This window comes from Eucyclogobius newberryi, unplaced genomic scaffold (genome assembly GCF_026437365.1).
Source record: "Eucyclogobius newberryi isolate DKJ021-1_F unplaced genomic scaffold, fEucNew1.0.hap1 SCAF_6, whole genome shotgun sequence".
Lineage (NCBI taxonomy): Eukaryota > Metazoa > Chordata > Actinopteri > Gobiiformes > Gobiidae > Eucyclogobius > Eucyclogobius newberryi.
Window position 1 is genome coordinate 18,475,306 of NW_027316278.1, and position 18,624 is coordinate 18,493,929.

General features: G+C 38.0%; 3 protein-coding genes across 5 annotated transcripts; all 3 read left to right on the forward strand.

Annotated features, from left to right (window-relative positions):
- Positions 1-587: 587 nt before the first annotated feature.
- Positions 588-4,676, forward strand: slc2a11b (solute carrier family 2 member 11b). Of its 2 annotated transcripts, none has more exons than XM_072432546.1 (12): positions 588-645; positions 1,878-1,976; positions 2,090-2,250; positions 2,318-2,442; positions 2,518-2,647; positions 2,740-2,888; positions 3,089-3,276; positions 3,354-3,464; positions 3,611-3,712; positions 3,780-3,855; positions 3,935-4,062; positions 4,141-4,676. In XM_072432546.1, the coding sequence occupies exons 1-12, from the start codon at positions 607-609 to the stop codon at positions 4,324-4,326; spliced, it is 1,494 nt and encodes a 497-aa protein (XP_072288647.1). In that variant the 5' UTR covers positions 588-606; the 3' UTR covers positions 4,327-4,676. The 2 variants fall into 2 exon arrangements, with proteins under 2 accessions (XP_072288647.1, XP_072288645.1); XM_072432544.1 differs by lacking the exon at positions 588-645 and adding an exon at positions 1,655-1,802.
- A 988-nt stretch (positions 4,677-5,664) lies between these two features.
- rbm19 (RNA binding motif protein 19) lies at positions 5,665-12,500 on the forward strand. 2 transcript variants are annotated; one of them, XM_072432882.1, is made up of 24 exons: positions 5,665-5,809; positions 6,606-6,788; positions 6,863-6,976; positions 7,044-7,082; positions 7,221-7,431; positions 7,512-7,738; positions 9,075-9,134; positions 9,216-9,294; positions 9,392-9,463; positions 9,540-9,743; positions 9,807-9,937; positions 10,016-10,140; positions 10,226-10,322; positions 10,402-10,512; positions 10,598-10,798; positions 10,879-10,945; positions 11,020-11,162; positions 11,243-11,303; positions 11,372-11,451; positions 11,554-11,609; positions 11,686-11,802; positions 11,895-12,000; positions 12,076-12,196; positions 12,280-12,500. In XM_072432882.1, the coding sequence occupies exons 1-24, from the start codon at positions 5,774-5,776 to the stop codon at positions 12,363-12,365; spliced, it is 2,727 nt and encodes a 908-aa protein (XP_072288983.1). In that variant the 5' UTR covers positions 5,665-5,773; the 3' UTR covers positions 12,366-12,500. The 2 variants fall into 2 exon arrangements, with proteins under 2 accessions (XP_072288983.1, XP_072288982.1); XM_072432881.1 differs by having other exon boundaries at positions 12,277-12,498.
- An 826-nt stretch (positions 12,501-13,326) lies between these two features.
- Positions 13,327-17,096, forward strand: plbd2 (phospholipase B domain containing 2). The gene is made up of 12 exons (XM_072433269.1): positions 13,327-13,572; positions 14,530-14,623; positions 14,703-14,861; positions 15,094-15,194; positions 15,267-15,481; positions 15,561-15,655; positions 15,739-15,899; positions 16,010-16,105; positions 16,184-16,255; positions 16,435-16,587; positions 16,667-16,829; positions 16,903-17,096. The coding sequence occupies exons 1-12, from the start codon at positions 13,361-13,363 to the stop codon at positions 17,071-17,073; spliced, it is 1,692 nt and encodes a 563-aa protein (XP_072289370.1). The 5' UTR covers positions 13,327-13,360; the 3' UTR covers positions 17,074-17,096.
- Positions 17,097-18,624: the final 1,528 nt, after the last annotated feature.

Below are 18,624 nucleotides of genomic sequence, written 5' to 3' on the forward strand. Positions count from 1 at the left end.
TAATTTTTTTTTCTTTATTTCTTAGTAGCCCTGTTCTTTTTATTTTCAACCATTGTTATTTTATGTTTATACATTATTATTTAGTTTTGCTCTGTTAATTAACACATTCTTCTTCTCTGCAAACGAGTTTTAAGATTACATTATAAAGTGGTTCAACGGCGATCAAAGACAGAATGTATAAGATGGATATGTCTCCTGTCAGCTTGATCTACTACTCTGTGAATTTCCTTAATATTAATTAGCTATATCTCATGCAAAATGAATAAATGCAATGTCTGTTTTAACAAATGGGTCAAAATCATAATGCATGACTGTAACACCTGAAACTAAAGTATTTTTGTCGTCTAAACATTCAGTCTTGTCTGTTTTACCGCCAATGGCTGTTCTATAAAAGGCTATAGTTTGTATTGTAACCGATTGTAAACTGCAGGAGGTTTATGGGTCAGCCTTCTTGCCCCAAGTTGTGCGTGTGGAGCCGTGAGTTTGAGTCTCTCCCCTTTGGGATAATACAAAAGCTTGCTATTATGAGCCCGGTGTTTCATGTGGAACAAGCAATAGGCCCCATAAATAGTTTACTTAACCAACATTCAGAGTATAGCTCCTAAAATGGACAAGAGTGAGGAATCAGTTGAAAGAAAGAAAGAGGTAAGTTCAGTATATTTGTGATGTTTTTCCAAGTGTGTGTTTGTGATGTGATTGTGACTTTATTGCTCTGATTTTAAATACATCGTACTCATAAATGTGATTGTGGATTGTGAATGCAGGGAATTATAAATGTTCTGTATCTATCTATATCTACATCTACATCTACAATATATATATATATATATATATATATATATATATATATATATATATATATATATATATATGGCACATTTCTGTTGAACTAACACACGTTCATTAATGTGCATTGTCCCATATTAAATAAATCAATTCTAATAATTAAAATTAAAGAATGAAAATTCACCTCTAATATTTGTAGTATTTATGCATTAGCATTGGCAAAAAACTAAAACAACAACAATAATAATAATAATAATAATAGTAATAATAATAATAATACATTAAAAACGTAGGATCATTCTATCCAAATTGCTGCCTAAAAGAAATGTCGGTGGATCTGCCAATTATACACACATATTCAAGAGACCCATAAAATCAAAGTTTGGATTTTTGGCTGTGACCAGTACTACACCCCATTATCATAGAATATTATTGGCTCGATAGATTAAAACAAATAATGTTGTTGTTAAACAGTTGTAGTTTCCATTATAATTGTTAGAGGGAAGCAGAGCTCAGCACTTGCCGCTTGGAGAAGGCAAAGGGAACAGTGCGCCGTTAGACCTCTTTGGACCGCTTTTGTTCTGGTCTGGACACGGACTGTGACACTTTGTACAATGTTTCTGTTCGAAGTTTTTGACGGTAGCCTATAGACCATGGATGTATTATATTATCAGACCCATGACAGCACAAGCGGTGCGAGTGGGTCCATGTTTCATCAAAAGTGAACAGAACTCGTAGGGGACTGTTTAAGAGCAGAGCTGTGTCTGATGTGTTCGGTCACAGTCACCGTGAGAGGACTTGGAGTCCCCTTAACGCGTTGTCACGGTGTGATAAGGCGGTTCCCCAGAGCATATTGTGTTTGATGTTTCACGAAAAAAAGTCAATTGGAAAGTCTTCTTCCAACTCAAAGGAGCTTTGCTGCTTGTGCGAAATAGCCAACAAAAATGCGAAAGGAAAAGGTGGATGAATATCAGCCTTTGCTGGTGAAAGATGTTAAAGATACTTCACGTAGAAGGGTATGTCGTGGCTTTCCATCTTCTTCTAAAAATATTGTTTGGTACAAATTGTATGTACTGTGGCTTTGTTGACAGCTTCCAAACAGGTCATTGCTGCTGGCTGCTGGTGCTGCTTGTATTGGTGGGACGTTTCAATATGGATACAACATTTCTGTCATTAATGCACCAACTATGGTAGGATCATTTTTGACTATTAGCCCATGTATAGTTGGAGGGGAATTATAATAATAATAAAAATAATAATTATTAATGCATATGTTTTTCATGATATTGCCCTCCTGTCTTAGTATGTGCAAAGGTTTATAAATCAAACATGGATAGAGCGGTACAACACAAACATCTCAGAAGACGCCCTCACGCTGCTGTGGTCTACTATCGTGTCCATCTTCACCCTGGGAGGACTCGTGGGAGCGTCTCTTGGTGGGACTTTATCTGTAAAGCTGGGCAGGTAGGGTTTATAATCTCCACGTTTAATGTGTTGTTGTCGTATTACTTACTTCATGTTTGTGTTCAAGGAAAGGGACATTGCTGACCAACAATGCATTCTCACTGACTGCTGCTTTCTTGATGGGCATTAGTCAATCGACAGGTTTATTTGAATTACTCATCATTGGCCGCTTTTTCAGTGGTATAAATGCAGGTAATCTTGAGCATCTTTCTGTTGCTTTATTGTGAGAATAAACTGTCAGTAATTCCACCTTCTTCTGTTTTAAAGGCATTGGCATCTGTGTTCAACCTCTGTATTTGGGAGAAATAGCTCCTACTTCACTTCGCGGGGCAATGGGAATGGGAACCTCAATCTTTATAACTGGAGGGATTCTCACGGGACAAGTCATGGGCCTGAGGTAGATGTAATATGATTTCACGCCTACACAATATCTTTTGTTTTACATAATCATCACACACATGGGTGAATAATATTGGGTTGGTTTCACAGAGAATTCCTGGGCAGAGAGGAGTATTGGCCGCTCCTGCTCGCGACCACTTGCATACCAGCCATTATTCAGCTCATCATCCTGCCCTTCTTCCCTGAAAGCCCCCGCTATCTTCTTATTGACAAAGGAGACACTGAAGGGTGCAAGAAAGGTAAACCTGTGATTAATCACCATATATAATGAATTAAATGCACATGACTAACACCATGAGGCTTAGAAGTGAATCACCACAGACAATGTGTTTTGGATCATGTGATGTTCTGGGATGTTCTCTTAAGACAGAGGACCCCTGGAGCAGGTCAGATGAGAGTGTTGTGAGGATAAGGATCAGTCATGTGATTTCTCCCACAGCGCTGAAACAGCTCCATGGGACTGGATTCTCTGAGACTGAGAGGGAGGACATAGAGAAGGAGAAGCTCAATTCAGCAGGAGTGCAGGCAAAGAAACCCTGGGAGCTCTTCTCTGATCGTAGCGTGCGCTGGCAGCTCTTCACCATCATAGTGCTCAATGTAGCACAGCAGCTCAACGGCATCAATGCTGTATGTCCATATGTTCAAGTACCATCAATGTCCCATATATTGGTTAATGTGTTGTATATTTTGCCTTTTTGTTACAGATATACTTTTATGCAGACTATGTATTCAGACAGTCTGGCATCCCTGAAGATCAAATACGATATGTGACAGTTGGGACTGGGGCTTGTGAATGTCTCACTGCTTTGACATGTGTAGGTTTTCAAACTCATTTGTAACTAATTTATACAAACAAGTATGTATGTATGTATGTATTTATTAAATGTAGAACATCCCTTCCTTAAAATAAAAGTTCATGAGTTAGAAGTTGATGTCTTGTGACCTGCTGTGTGTCTCACAGGGAATGCTTATCGAATGTCTGGGAAGAAAAGTGCTCATCATGGGAGGATACTGCTTTATGAGCATCTGCTGCATTTTGTTCACGCTCACGCTCACTTTTCAGGTAATTAACCCCTGCACTTTGTTCATTGAAATAATTAATCCATGCATAACAGTCTTCTTTTTTACAGGGTGCTGGTCCTGTGGTCCCATACTTGAGTATGGCTTGTGTGTTTGCATTTATCCTCAGTTTTGGTCTCGGACCAGGTAACTAATTAATTATGCCATGACTTTTAATACAATGTGTTTTGTTGTACAAAATTTACCCTCAGATTTGTTTCTCAAGGTGGTGTGACCAACATCCTGACAACTGAATTATTCACACAGTCTACACGCCCGGCAGCTTACATGATTGCAGGGACTGTGAACTGGTGCAGTTTCTTTTTCATTGGTCTGATTTTCCCCTTCATAGTGGTGGGTAAACTCTATCAGTCCTACTATTGACTGCTGATATTACATGTTGAGTTAATACTCTCTGTTCTTCTTCTACAGCTCGGACTGCAGCAGTATTGTTTTCTTGTTTTTGTGGTGGTCTGTTCTGGGGTGGTCACATACATTTTTTTTGTTGTTCCCGAAACCAAGAACAAAACATTTCTTCAAATTCAGAATGAGTTTCAATCATTAAACAAGAAAAAGTCCAACAGCATCGATGAAGCACTTTTGACAACACCTATTTAACCGACTAACAACAGGGGAATTCCTTGTAAGAATCCACAAAACAAACATCAATGTTACAGTAAACTGCTGTAACTTAACTACATACTTGATATAATGCTACCAGTGCTTGATTTGTAAACCCAGAGAAAACATGTTTATGCAAGGTCAAAAAGGTGAAAAGTCAGATATCAGTGTCAAAAAGTAATATTTTGTACATTGTATGTCTGATCCTATAAATATACTATTAATTGACTATTGACTCATTTACTTGGATCATGGAATATTTTCTCTTATGTTCTGCTTCGAATTAAGCACTGAATGCTAATAAATGTTTTGATACTGATAAATGCACTGTTTAATAAAGTCCAGAACTTCAACACACTTTTGCATGCAGTCGATGTTATATTTCTGTATTTTTTGGCATGTGATCTGGAGAACAAAGGCCTCATTCACATTCGGAGGCAAACTGCAGGCTTTTTTCTTTTCTTTTTTTTTTTGAGAGGTAGTAGTTAATATAGGAGTGTAAAATTGTAAACTAAATCTAGACCCTGAGTCTGAAAATATATGTCTATGGTATAATAAGTCACCTGAATGTGAAAGCCTTTTTATCTATTTTAAAAGATTTTGTAACCTGCTGTTATTTTGACATTTGTTTTGATCTTTGATCCCTCAAAATGTTCAGAGATGATCAAAGGACACTGGACAGACTGGACTAGTTGGAATAATAATGACATAAAGCCGATCAAATTGTGTAACTGAATACAAATGACCTTTAAGGGAGTCAGTAGTCTTCACGAGGCCACAATACTGAGCTGAGAAGTGGGTTAGCGCTGATTTGGCAAACACCCTGATGGCAAGTGTAAGTGAGGAGACAATCCTGCACCAGAGGAAACACTTACTGTGCACAGACCAGGGAACAACCACTAGTGCAGAGCAAAGTGTCAATATCTTTATCTAATCATCTTTTTTTTAAATGTTTAATTAAACCATTTGGAATAAATGTGCTAAATCGTCTTCTTTAAAAACCTCTTAAGTATTCTGTTAAAGACTCTTTTAAATAAAAACGTTATCCCATTTAACATGGCTCTCAGGGTCCAAATATCTGCAGAACATCAAACCTGACCAGAATATGTGTGACATGTGAAGTATAAGATGGCCGTAGGCTTTATTGACAGGAAAGTACAGAGTGAAATGGGGGATGAGAGTGAAGGGAAGACATGCAGTAAATCGAACTCATGACACTGGGACCGCCTTCATTTGGAGCGTGGCATTATGTGGCTGAGCCGCTTGACCACCGGGCAGAACTGTCATATGAAGAACAAACAGCAGGTGGCAGCAACACGCCACATCACAGTTCAGTCAAAGAAGAAGCAGAAAAACATGGCGGCCTAATGGAGCCATGCGTGTTTGTTGACATCTAAATAAATCTACATTTAAACATTTTGGGCGATTAACAATCACGGAAATTATGTCGCGACTCATTGTTAAAAACCTTCCCAACGGGGTAAGTACATACGGTGTTTTGTCGGGTAGACTAGTAAATAACTTTGCTGTCCCGCTCCAGATTAAGAGGTTCTACTATCTGTTCGCACAGTAGGAACCTTTTTCGGTTTCTAATAATCTTTAATTTCCAGTTTGAAGTTTGTGGCCCTAATGATTATTTTTGGAGTACCCCGATAACGACAGTCAGACAAGATTATGTGTTTAAACGTATTATCAAAATGTGAAATGTCTGTCAAATTAAAGTTCATCACAAAATATCACTATATACACTTTTTTTTAAAAGTCTACAACATTACTTCAAATCACTATTCCTGATATTATCTGAAAACCTCTAATCCATGTCCCCATATGACGCGCACTGGGGCCACACTTTTGGTGAAACAACCATTACTGATCTACAAGATTAATTACTTAGTAGCTCCTAAAATACAATTAATAAGAAATAAATAGTAACTCAAATCCTATATACCTTTTAGAAATTGCTTGAAATATTGGTTTGAGCTCTTTGTATATCACTGTATCACAGTTTTATGTGCAGGTTTACAGAGCTCAAAAGTAGAATGAAGGAAAAAGGAAAAGACAATCCCCACTTAATTAAATATGTAAATGTTTCACACTATGCGGAGATTTTTCAAACCCGTTAGAACCACTTTCAGTCTCTGTTGCTGTGTGAACGTGAGCCAGGGGGACTGGGAGGTTCTTCTGACTAAATAAAAAAATCTGGATTATTGGGGTTAGTTCTTTGTACTGTTGTTATGTGCAAAAAACACTGTGAATAATGTTCCTGTATCTTTCAGATGAAGGAGGCGCGGTTTCGAACTATGTTTGCTGCTTTCGGCACTCTCACAGACTGTACACTGAAGTTCACTAAAGATGGCAAGTTTCGAAAGTTTGGCTTTGTTGGGTTCAAATCCGAGGAAGACGCAAACAAGGCGTTGACACATTTTCACAAAAGCTTCATGGACACGTCCAGAGTAACGGTATGGATGCGAGAAGTGCAGATACTCAGCTTATAATTGCCCTACAATCTTTTAATGCGTGTATTAATATGTAGGTGGAAATGTGCAAGTCGTTTGGAGATCCCACTAAACCAAAAGCCTGGAGCAAACACACACACGACCCTGACCACAACAAGACACCTGTCAACACGGAAAAAGTGAAAAAAAGGGTGAGATGGGTAAAAATATTTCAACATTTTGTGTTGCATCTACTTAACCAATGTTGTATAATTTCAGGAGAAGAAGAAAGACAAAATTGTAGATATACTTGAAAATGTAAGTAGCCTAATCTGTATTTGGAACATAAATAACTTATTATCGAAATGTTCTAGTTGTCCTTTTTTGTCTGGACATCCCATTGGATAATATATCTGCCAATTTGAACTCATCTGCTTATTGTTCATTTCAATTAAGGAGGATCAGGGTTTCAAGGAGTTTCTTTCTGTGCATCAAAACCGGAGTCAAGCACCAACATGGGCAAACGATACTGTGCAACAACAAACAGAGACGAGCACAAAGACGCAGAGCAAAACGGACTCAAAACACAAGAAGAAAACTGATTCGGATGATTACCTCAACTTTGACTCAGACGAGGAGGAAGAGGAACTGTGTGAGGATGAAGAAGGTATGTTTGGTGAACAGTGAGGACCGAACAACCAAAACATGTTGACAGGTTTGGTAATATATCCGTCTTTTATGTTTCAGGTGGTGATAAAGAAGCGCTTAAATCTGGTTTGTCAGACATGGAGTATCTGCGTTCAAAGGTGTCAGACACAAACGACACAGTGGAAGAAAAGGAAAATGATGATGACGAGGACAACAACACTTTGGGTGTCACTGACAGCGCATATGAAAGTAGCGACAGAGAAAATGTGTCAGAGGCCTCAAAGACTCAGAAACCAGGCAAAGTTAAGAAGGCTGTCAAGAGTGAGGTAAGACTTTGTAATTAATTTTACAGCAGCTGTTTATGTCAATGCGTTCACTTTCCAGAATTTAATGATGTAATTTTCAGGTGAAGGGCAGGGTTTTTTATTACCCTATGAGAGATGTGTTGTTTTTGAAAGAAATATCCACAATTTTTTATTCATTTTTGTATTTACTTGAATTAGGAACAGGCATAATAATCAATGTGTCGCAACATAAATATGCCAGAGCTCAATAACTACATTTCAACTGTTGTCTTAAGGCAGGTAAAAAACACTAAACATTCACACAACAGACTATTTAATGTTACAAATAGACATGGCTAAACTTGGTTGTGTGCCTAATGTTGAACCTGTCATAGTAATCTTATGACTTGAAGTCCTTTCAACTGACCACAATTATATCTTTGAGGTTGAATAATGGCTTCACTTTCTAAAGTAATTGTGTAAAAATATAATTAATTATTGTTTATTATTACTAATGGGAAATATGTTTAAATTTGTCAATGAACATAGGAACTTGCCTTGCTGATTCTATGCAACACAAAACGATGAACAATTAATAAGTCATAACAATAAGCTATCAGTTATAAAAATGAAAACTTAATATGTACACGCATTTACAGTTGTACAAATATACATATGTAGTGCAGAAAGCGAACAGTGCAGCGAGTGATTAAATTACAGTGACAGTGTTTAAGAAATGTTCATGAGTTCAGCGGCAGAGGGAAAGGAACTGTTCTTGTGGCGGGAGGTTTTGATCCGGATGGACCGTAGCATCCTGCCTGAGGGGAGTGGCCCAAATAGTCGAGAAGGGTGTGATCCAACCTGCACATCCCAGAGTTCTGGAGATGTACAGGTCCTGCAGAGATAGAAGTCTGCTGCTGATCACCTTCTCAGCAGACACTAACAGTAAACCAGGTTTTGGTCGGGTTCATGTGGCATCTCAACATTCTTGAATCCCTAGTTTAAAACTGAGCTGGAGCAAAACTGAGCTGGAGCAGGTCATACCTGATTGAATTTGCCGTTTAGCAGTCAAGTGCAGATTTGGTGACCAGGTTTAATACATCTGTATTTACTGGGGAAGTGGGTATACATGAAAGTTCACAACATTCAACGTCTTCTGTCAGTGTATAGTTAAAACGACTTAAATAAGATTAGTGGTTAGTTGGTGGTGCCAATTCCAAAGATAAGAATGAAGCTCAACATTTGTGGATCATAACTTTGGATGTTTTGTTCAAAAACAGTGAATCTCATAGTTCTATTGGCCCCTGATCTCCCTCTGAAATGATGGTGTTTAATTCTAAAACTAAGTGTCATTAATATATCCATGTGTTCATTGTAGATGGACCCCACCACTGAGTTCACAGTGAAGCTTAGAGGAGTGCCTTTTAATGTCAAAGAGGTTTGAGCGAGCAGTCCTCAGTACACTTTTGATATTATGTGCTGTATCTTTTTTAAATCTTTTTTTGTTTTGTTGTTATAGCAACAAATTCGTGAGTTTATGACCCCACTAAAGCCAGTAGCCATTAGAATTGGAAAGAATGAAAGTGGCAACAGAACAGGTACATTAATTTATTAGAATGTTTATCTTGTTATCATGTGCATTCTACCACAGTAATCTACTCAATTTAAATGTATTATGTTAATTATGTGTTTTAGGCTATGTGTATGTTGATTTACGCTCTGAAGAAGAGGTGCAAAAAGCTTTGAAAAGGAACAAAGATTATATAGGTAAACCATCATCTGAATACACATTTTGAAGTGGGTTTTAAGTTATTATCTTATCATGTTTCTTTATGATTTTAAGGTGGAAGATATATTGAAGTCTTCAGTGTGGACGCCTCTGGTAACAAGGGGAAGAGACGAGAAAAAGAAATTGACAGAAACTTTTCCAGGAAGCTCAAAGAGGATGAAGAAGAGGAAGATGTGTCTGAATCAGGGCGTCTTTTTGTCAGAAATCTTGCTTACACATGCACAGAAGAAGAGATCAAAGAACTTTTCACCAAGCATGGTCAGTTTCTAACAATATTTAATTAAAATTAAGTTTAAATATCCAAATTATGCCTTTTTGCAGGCCCATTGTCTGAAGTGCTGTTTCCCGCTGACACTCTCACAAAGAGGCCAAAAGGATTTGCTTTTGTAACCTACATGATCCCAGAAAATGCTGTCACAGCTTTGGTTCAATTAGATGGTCATATATTTCAGGTATTAAACTGAATTTATTTTTGGATTTGTCAGCTTGGATCAAGTGTCACTTAATTTGTCAAATTGACGTCTTAATAGGGTCGAATGCTTCACGTGTTACCCTCAACCATTAAAAAGGAAAAGTCAGACTCCTCAGATGGAGGCCCTGGGTCTTCATCTTATAAACGACAAAAAGATGCTAAAAATAAGACTTCAAGTGCAAGGTATGTAATATTATTGTGAATCAGGATTTAGATTCTTTGCATCTCTATTTTCTCTTGAGTCATATAATATGTATTGCTTCTTTAGTTCCCATAACTGGAACACCTTGTTTCTGGGGACAAGTGCTGTGGCTGATGCAATTGCTGAAAAATACAATACTACAAAAAGCCAAGTTTTGGATCATGTGAGTTAAAATTGAAATTTACCCTGCATTTATTTATTTTGTAACTTATTTCCGTTTTCCCCTTTACTGTCTTCGGTAGGAATCTAAAGGAAGTGTTGCCGTGAGAATGGCTTTGGGGGAAACCCAAATTGTGCAGGAAACTCGTCAATTTTTATTGGATAATAATGTCTGTCTTGACTCCTTTAGTCAGGTAAATGGTTTTCAGTTCATGGAGACGAATGCAGATTTTTATGATTATGATTATTATTTTTACATTAATATCCCACCATCCACAGGCTGCTGCTCCAAGAAGTACATCTGAGATCCTTGTAAAAAACCTTCCCTCTGGGGTGACCGTGTCTGAGCTGGAGGAGCTCTTTTCTCCTCATGGCTCATTGGGCCGGGTGCTGCTGCCGCCATCAGGACTAACTGCTATCATTGAGTTTTTAGAACCCACAGAAGCAAAACGAGCCTTCACCAAACTGGCGTACAGTAAGGTATATAGCCAATATGTGTTCAGGAGCTGTTCTACATTCAACAAAATAATAATTTCAATCAAATAATTTCTACACCATAGTTTCATCACATTCCTCTTTATTTGGAATGGGCGCCCGTGGGAGTGTTCATGGCCAAACCAGAACCAGGTAAAATAATACCAAGTGCAAAGTGCTGCATGTTTGTCATCTTGCCATTGAAGAAAAAAACAATCTCTTTCTAGAAAAAGAAAAGAAAGAGGAAGAGAAAAAGGTGGCAGGGGATGAAGATACTGATGATGATGATGAAGAAGAAGAAAGTGTTTCTGGTTCCACACTTTTTATTAAGAATCTTAATTTTAATACTACAGAGGAGACGCTACAAGAGGTTCATATTTACTTTTGTTTTTATTATAGTTGTAACTAAAGAACACATTTATTTCGTTTTTTTTTTTCAATTGATTTCAGAGATTTTCAAAGTGTGGAAAGATAATTTCCTGTACAATTTCAAAGAAGAAGGACAAAACAGGTAATACTAATGCTTAAAAGATATTTTAAAAATGTTCTAAAAGAGAATTTGTGTTTTTGCTCCTAAAGGAAAGCTGTTGTCAATGGGCTATGGATTTGTACAATTTCAAACTGCTGAAGCCGCACAGAAGGCCATAAGGCAGCTCCAGGTGACCTGGGTTCTTCATTTAGCCTTTAATTAGCCCATTAATTAGCCATTGTTATTTAAACAGCATATTAATTATGCGTTTCATATACATATTGCTTTTTAGCACTGCAATGTTGATGATCACCAGTTAGAATTGAAGATTTCTGAGCGAGCCACAAGGTAAATGTAGTCCAAAACTTCCAGAATACAGTTTATGTGTTTTGTTGAATCATTAACTCTTCTTTTTGCATTTTAGATTAAGCGAAGTGACTCATAAAAAGAAACAAATTGTGAAAAAGCAAACTGGGTCTAAGATACTTGTACGCAACGTGCCTTTTCAAGCCTCTGTAAAGGAAATCCGTGAACTTTTCTGGTATTTTTGAAATTATTATTATTTATGTTTTACATAGTTTTTATAGTTATACAAAAATGCAACTTGACTATTTTCCATAACTTTGATTGTAGTACATTTGGAGAATTGAAGACAGTACGCCTTCCCAGAAAAGCCACTGGCGCAGGAAATCATCGGGGGTTTGGTTTTGTTGACTTCATTACAAAACAGGATGCCAAGGTGTGTGTCGGATATGGTGAAAACATTTCTAACGAATGAATGAACGACACATTATCTATAATATCTTGTCCATAGAAAGCGTTTGCTGCACTGTGTCATAGCACACATCTTTACGGGAGGCGCCTTGTACTTGAATGGGCCGATGCTGAAGACACAGTAGAGACACTGAGACGGAAAACTGCAGAACATTTTCATGGTTTGGATCGATCTAAAGACTTTTAATTTGTGTTAAATTATCTTTGCTTGACCTCAAACATTTAATTTGCCTTTTCACAGCAGTGCCATCAAAAAAGCAACGGAAATCTGAAGTGCTTGAGGGAATTTTGGAGACAATGGAAACTGATGTCACTGAAGACAATTTATAAAAGACTAATTTATTTATATACATGTGATTCGAGAGGTGAAAGTATTCAACAGCCATGGGTGAAAATATAGCGTCGTCATCGCAATTAACAATTTAAAGCAGTGGTCCCCAAACTACGGCCCGCTGGGCCTTTCAATCCGGCCCGCCAAGCTTGTCCAAGTTATATTAAAAAAAATTACAAAAAAATATATTGTTTTTTTTTTTTGCCGTAGATTGAATGAGAAAGAAAGGAAGGTGAATGATGAGAGAGAAAGGATGACATGCAGCAAATGTCGGAGTTGGGATTCAAACTCACGATACTGTACTGTGGCTGGCCGTTCATTTTACGTTTCGCCTGTAATGCCCACATTTCCCCAAGAGATGGCCACTGTTCCCTCTAAGCTGCTGCGCACTGCTCGCACATAGTGTGCGCACAAGAAAATCTATGGCGCGCAGAAAATACCGGGGCCAATCAAGCAGGAAGCACAAGTGTTTGACACACTGAAGAAGACTCTTGTGGACAGTAGAAGACAGTAGATAATTAATCATTATTTAATGCATTTGGAAAACAATTTGTACATTGAGCCTTGCATTTGTTGCTTTGTTACAAGTTACAGGTCAAATCTTGCGTGTAATTTATAGTAATTCATTAGTTCACACAAACAAACCATATTTTCCTGGCCTGGCCCCTCGGCCAAATTTTAGAACCCAATGTGGCCCTAGAGTCAAAAAGTTTGGGGACCACTGGTTTAAAGGAAAAATATTTTAAATGACTCCTCAAGAGTCATTCAAGTCCACCTGTGAACGTGATGCTGAAACTCATGTGTGTGTCGTTAATGTGAGCTGTTTTTATTTTTGAAAGACTTGTGTAACTCAAACAGTTGTCATCTATTACCTAATAGATCCATGTTTATTACAGGCTTATAATAAAATAATACGAATCCGGAAGTGTTTTATTATGAACGGTTGTCTCTGTTTCACGTGATTGAGCATGTCACGTGATTAGATTGGATCAACATGGCTCCCAGGAGCGTCAAGTATTATTTTGGCTCTTGTACTGTTCCTAAATTGTCCATATTTTTAGTGTTTTGTTTAGCACATGTGCTGGTGCGAGCTGAAATCCAAACCGCCATCATTGACAAACAAAGTGGACAACTTTTAGTTGTCGATGGATTTCGTCAAGATTTTGTCGCCTGGGTAAATTTCACCGACGACATCCAAACAACTGGGTGAGACGCGGGACAATTTCCCCCAAAAAACGTTTTCAAATCAAAAGGACTATTATGTCACTGTGTGCCATTCGAGTGTTTTGGCTAAATGATGTATATGTGAAAGTAGTAATGTTAATGTTAATGCTGATAAGTGAGGTGGAGTGGGACAATACAATGAGACGCGTCTAATGCGCTGTTGAGACAAAGAGAACAACCAAACATGGACCGTAAGACCCGGAGGCTTTCTTGTAAATTACAGTCAGCAGAACATGGACCTGACCTGCTGAGAATGGCACTTGAGGTGGTCTTGATGGTGACCACAAATGCAAAACTAGTGGAACCAGAGATAAGGAGGAGAAAAATGACTCTTGGTGTACCAAAACTGCTGGAACTCGACAAACATATTTAACTGACAAAATTAGGGCTGAAACAAGTGAACTAGTACGCAATCAAAACCTCGTCATCTGGACTATACTGACCCCAGTACGTTACATGCCCTGAGAGGTGTTATTATGACTCAAACAAAGCAAGAATGTCTTGTTGAACAAAACAGAAAAACTGAACAAACGTTTTGAGAGTGAAGATGTTTTACCACACATCCGAGAAACTACTTGGATGAGTGGCGAAATTATTTCACTTGACAGAATAATGTTTTTTCTATTCTGTCTGTAAATATACTCTTTTCAGGATCAGGATTTCCTCAAGCAATTCACTAGCTTCCTCTGGGTCCAATTTAGTAAAAACCTTAAACCTTTCGCCATCAAAACAACTTGTCAATAATAATCACTAGAACCATTGATTAGCAAAATAATAGTTGCAGCCCCAAACCAGATCAATATAGTTTGACTTGATGCATGACTCTTTTAGATTTAGATATATTTCTTGCCTAATTTAATTCTGATTGTTTTGATCAATAACTCTGCATAAAGTTGAAGCGTTTCAAAGGGTAAGCTGACTGCAGATGTTTTGTTTCAGGTGGTCTTTCTTGGAAGTCACCACCAACAGTCTGTACAATGACAGCATCCAGGCTTATGCAGCTGGTGCAGTGGAGGCAGCTGTCACTTCTCCGGTCAGCGCTGGAAATACTTGTAATGCATTTCTCCGATAACCTTTGTTTGTACTAAGATGTTCTTCTCATTTGTGTTTAGCTCATATACAAACACTGGATGAACACGTTAATGGGCTACTGTGGGCCCTTCAAGGCACAACCCGATTACTGTGAACGTCTGAAATATTATGTCAGTACAAACCTGATGTGGATTCAAGATCAAATAGAGAAGCAACCAAATTCCCCCTACTGGTATCAGGTGCACAATGTTTAATTTTCATAAGTGTTATGATTACATACAATCAAACTATTTTTAATTTATTTATGTTTTCATTTTTTATAAGAGATCTTCTACTGAGAGTGTTTTTCAAAATTCCTATAAGTTATCTGTTCTTTTCTTCTGTATCTACCTCTGCGTCGCATCAATGAAATTTCCCCATGTGGGACAATAAAGGATTATCTTATCTTATCTTATCTTATCTCATTTCAAGGTGCATCTTGCACTTTTGCAGCTTAAAGGTTTGGAAGACAGCTACAATGATGAGCTTTCTTTTCCTTCGGGACCAATATCGTTTAATCCTCTTGGATTTCTGTAAGTAAATGTTTCTTGCTTTATTTAGTTAATACATTTTAATATTTGCTCAATTTGTCAATATTTTTTCAGGCTCTTCCAAATGGGTGGGGACCTGGAGGACTTGGAGTCTGCTTTGAACAAGTCCACTGAAACTCAGCCTCTTGGATCTGGTTCCTGTTCTGCTTTGATTAAGCTTCTTCCAAACAATAAGGATCTGCTCGTATCACACGACACCTGGAACACTTACCAGTCCATGCTACGGATCATTAAGAAATACATATTTCCCTTCAGAACATCTCTTTTAGGTTGTTTGTCTCTTCTGTCTCTCTCATTTGAATGAATTGCCTTTTATTAAAAGATGACTTATGCTTCATACTTTTCTAGGTGATGAACTTATTCCAGGAGGAACACAAGCATTCTCATCGTATCCTGGATCTATTTTTTCCGGTGATGACTTCTACATACTAAGTAGCGGCTTGGTGAGCAGTTTAATTTTTGACTTTGTTCGTTTGAAAGTATTGGTAATATTAGTTTCATATTTGGGAACTATTTGGATCAACAGGTCACACTAGAAACGACTATCGGCAATAGTAATCCCACTCTGTGGGACTTTGTTCGGCCGACTGGAACAGTGATGGAGTGGCTGAGGAATATTGTAGCTAATCGGTTGGCTTCTACTGGCAAGGAATGGGCTGAAATATTCAGCCAGTACAACAGTGGAACGTAAGATTATGTCTTAAAGGGATTTTGCTGTGATCAAAGTCTAGTTGTGATAGTAAATTTTACAAAAATGTCAAAGGTCAGTAAAGATTCAAGTGTTTATCTCCCTCTAGATACAACAATCAGTGGATGATTGTGGATTATAAACACTTCACCCCTGGTAAAACGGACACTGAAGAGGAACTCTTTGTTGTACTGGAGCAGATTCCGTAGGTTTTTGCTTATTGAATTCAAGTCAGATGATGAGCAAAACGTAACCAATGTGAATAAAATAATTGTTGTTGCAGAGGAATGGTCTTGTATGAGGATAAAACCCAGGAGCTGATGAAGAAAGGTTACTGGGCTAGTTATAATATTCCGTGAGTGACAACTTTTATTAATTAAAGAGCGATTTGGATCTGACATTACAAACTGAACATCGAAGGTGTCATTGCATTACTTTTTAAAAATCTATTTCTTTAAACAATTTACCCAAAGCAAAATTACATTTTGTATCTTTGTTTTATTTTTTTATTTTTTTTCATGCGTCTACCACTAGGTACTACACCAAGATATTTAATGCAAGTGGCTGTAATGAGCTTGTTGAAAAGTTTGGACCGTGGTTTTCTCTGGACCAAAATCCTCGAGCACAAATCTTTCGTAGAAATCAGACAGCGGTGACGGACATTGAATCAATGATCCGCCTCATGAGGTAAGCCTTTTGATGTTGTGTTATTGTTAAGTGTTTGTCAAATACCAAATTATGTTTGTTTTCTCATACATTTTGGAAGGTATAACAACTTCAGAGAAGACCCCCTGTCAGAATGTGCGGGCTGCGATCCCCCCACAAATGCAGAGAATGCCATCTCAGCCCGCTCAGACTTAAACCCTGAAAATGGAACATATCCTTTTGGCGCTTTAAGACAGAGACAACATGGAGGAACAGACATGAAGGTGTTGCATTTGTCTTTATTTTTGTCATTGTTGTTTGCACTTGGCACTAACTTTCTGATTTTGTCTAATACAGTTGACCTCCTATCAAATGTACCGTGACTATGGCATGGTGGCCCAAAGTGGCCCCACATTTGACCAGCTTCCCCCTTTCAAGTGGAGCACCTCTCCATATACAGACCTTTTGCACATGGGTCATCCCGATAAGTGGGCATTTAGTCCAATAAAAGTAACCTGGAGTTCTTAATGTTGTACTGCATTGATTAAAAAGGAGCTCAAGCCAGCAGAGAAATGCCAAGGAAACAGCCGGCATTCATTGGCCTATTTTGAACAATAATTATATGGACAAAAGGAGACCCTCTGGAGTGACTTATATGTGATACAATCAACACATTTGTCTACCTCCGGAGTTTGAGGAGACACTGAGGAAGAGGAATTCAGTGGATTTAGTGATTTGAGGTAATACTGATGCTTTGGTAAACTTGTTAGCATGTTCTTTATGCTATACTTATCTGAATAACTGTTAATATGTTATGTTAACATACCAGACACTTACGACAATTCGTTGTCTGTGCGTCATGTAGCTGAAGATGTTACGTTATGCATACATTCACCTATTCACCATGTTCTCTAATCTGTTATTATTTCAAATTGCATTTCAAGATTAAATGTCTGTTCTTGGTCTTGGATTTTATCAAATAAATTTCCCCCAAAAATTGCGACTTATACCCCGGTTCGATTTGTTTTTTTCTTCTCTATTATGCATTTTTTGGCTGGTGTGACTATATACTAAAATACGTGATCCGCTCAGACACAATCAACCAATTAATTGAACACACAGGTGACTTTGTCCATTAGATTCTCGACCTGCACATGCACAGAAGGTGATCATTCAGCGTTTAGGCACCAGGATTCATAGAACCGTAGTTATGTCATATGTAACTATGCTTTTTATATATGCTATATACATTTACATTAAAATACATTTACAATATATTTGTTTAAATTAGAGCTCTGTTATTAAAAATACATCATCCGAATAACATTCCCCAGTCAGGGACAGGAGAGAGAGAAGGGAAATTAATATGGGCTAAACATCATTTTTATTTGTATATAGACAAGAATACAAACATAACATAAACCTCACAGCATAATTGCTATTGCAGTTCAATTGCATTTATTTTATTCAATATCTTGACCCCATGACGTATAGGCCATAGTCTAGCTCTCAGAAAGGGCCTAGAAATTGACTTCTGTCCCAGTATCCTGGGAAATACTTTTTATTATGGTTTCTATCAAGTAAAACAGTTAAACTTCTTCCACCAAAAGTTCCGAAAGCAAGCATTTTGCAGTTAGTAATCGTCTTTTGAAGCTGGGAAATGTATGAAAATATGCACATATTAGCCTCTCATAGCATCTTTCACTAACATTATCTCAGAAAGTAATAGGGTAATAGGGTTGGCGCATAAATAGACAATACTATGAATATTTGATATGTGAAATATCGGGTAGATGGGAGTGGCAGTCTTGAATTAATCCATCCATTTTCTACCGCTTGTTCCCTTTCGGGGTCGCGGGTGACTGGAGCCTATCCCAGTGACTTCGGGCCCTAGGCCGGGTACACCCTGGACAGTGGCCAACTTGTCACAGGGCCAACACATAGACATAGACACATGCATGTCTTTGGGCGGCAGTAGGAAGCCGGAGAACCCGGAGAGAACCCACGGTCCAGAGAGATCATGTGATGTTGGTCTGGTCCGGAAATCAAACCCATGATCTCCTTCTTGGGAGGCAAGAG

Excerpts from the sequence above, each read along its gene's own strand:
- rbm19 (XM_072432881.1), top strand. The coding sequence starts at position 5,774 with ATGTCGCGACTCATTGTTAAAAACCTTCCCAACGGG. Across the intron at positions 9,464-9,539 it reads AAGGAACAAAGATTATATAG|GTGGAAGATATATTGAAGTC; the intron begins GTAAACCATCAT and ends TATGATTTTAAG. Across the intron at positions 10,799-10,878 it reads CCAAACTGGCGTACAGTAAG|TTTCATCACATTCCTCTTTA; the intron begins GTATATAGCCAA and ends TCTACACCATAG.
- plbd2 (XM_072433269.1), top strand. The coding sequence starts at position 13,361 with ATGGCTCCCAGGAGCGTCAAGTATTATTTTGGCTCTTGTACTGTTCCT. Across the intron at positions 16,106-16,183 it reads GTTGTACTGGAGCAGATTCC|AGGAATGGTCTTGTATGAGG; the intron begins GTAGGTTTTTGC and ends TTGTTGTTGCAG. Across the intron at positions 16,830-16,902 it reads ATGGAGGAACAGACATGAAG|TTGACCTCCTATCAAATGTA; the intron begins GTGTTGCATTTG and ends TGTCTAATACAG.
- slc2a11b (XM_072432544.1), top strand. The coding sequence starts at position 1,731 with ATGCGAAAGGAAAAGGTGGATGAATATCAGCCTTTGCTGGTGAAAGAT. Across the intron at positions 1,977-2,089 it reads TCATTAATGCACCAACTATG|TATGTGCAAAGGTTTATAAA; the intron begins GTAGGATCATTT and ends CTCCTGTCTTAG. Across the intron at positions 4,063-4,140 it reads TGATTTTCCCCTTCATAGTG|CTCGGACTGCAGCAGTATTG; the intron begins GTGGGTAAACTC and ends CTTCTTCTACAG.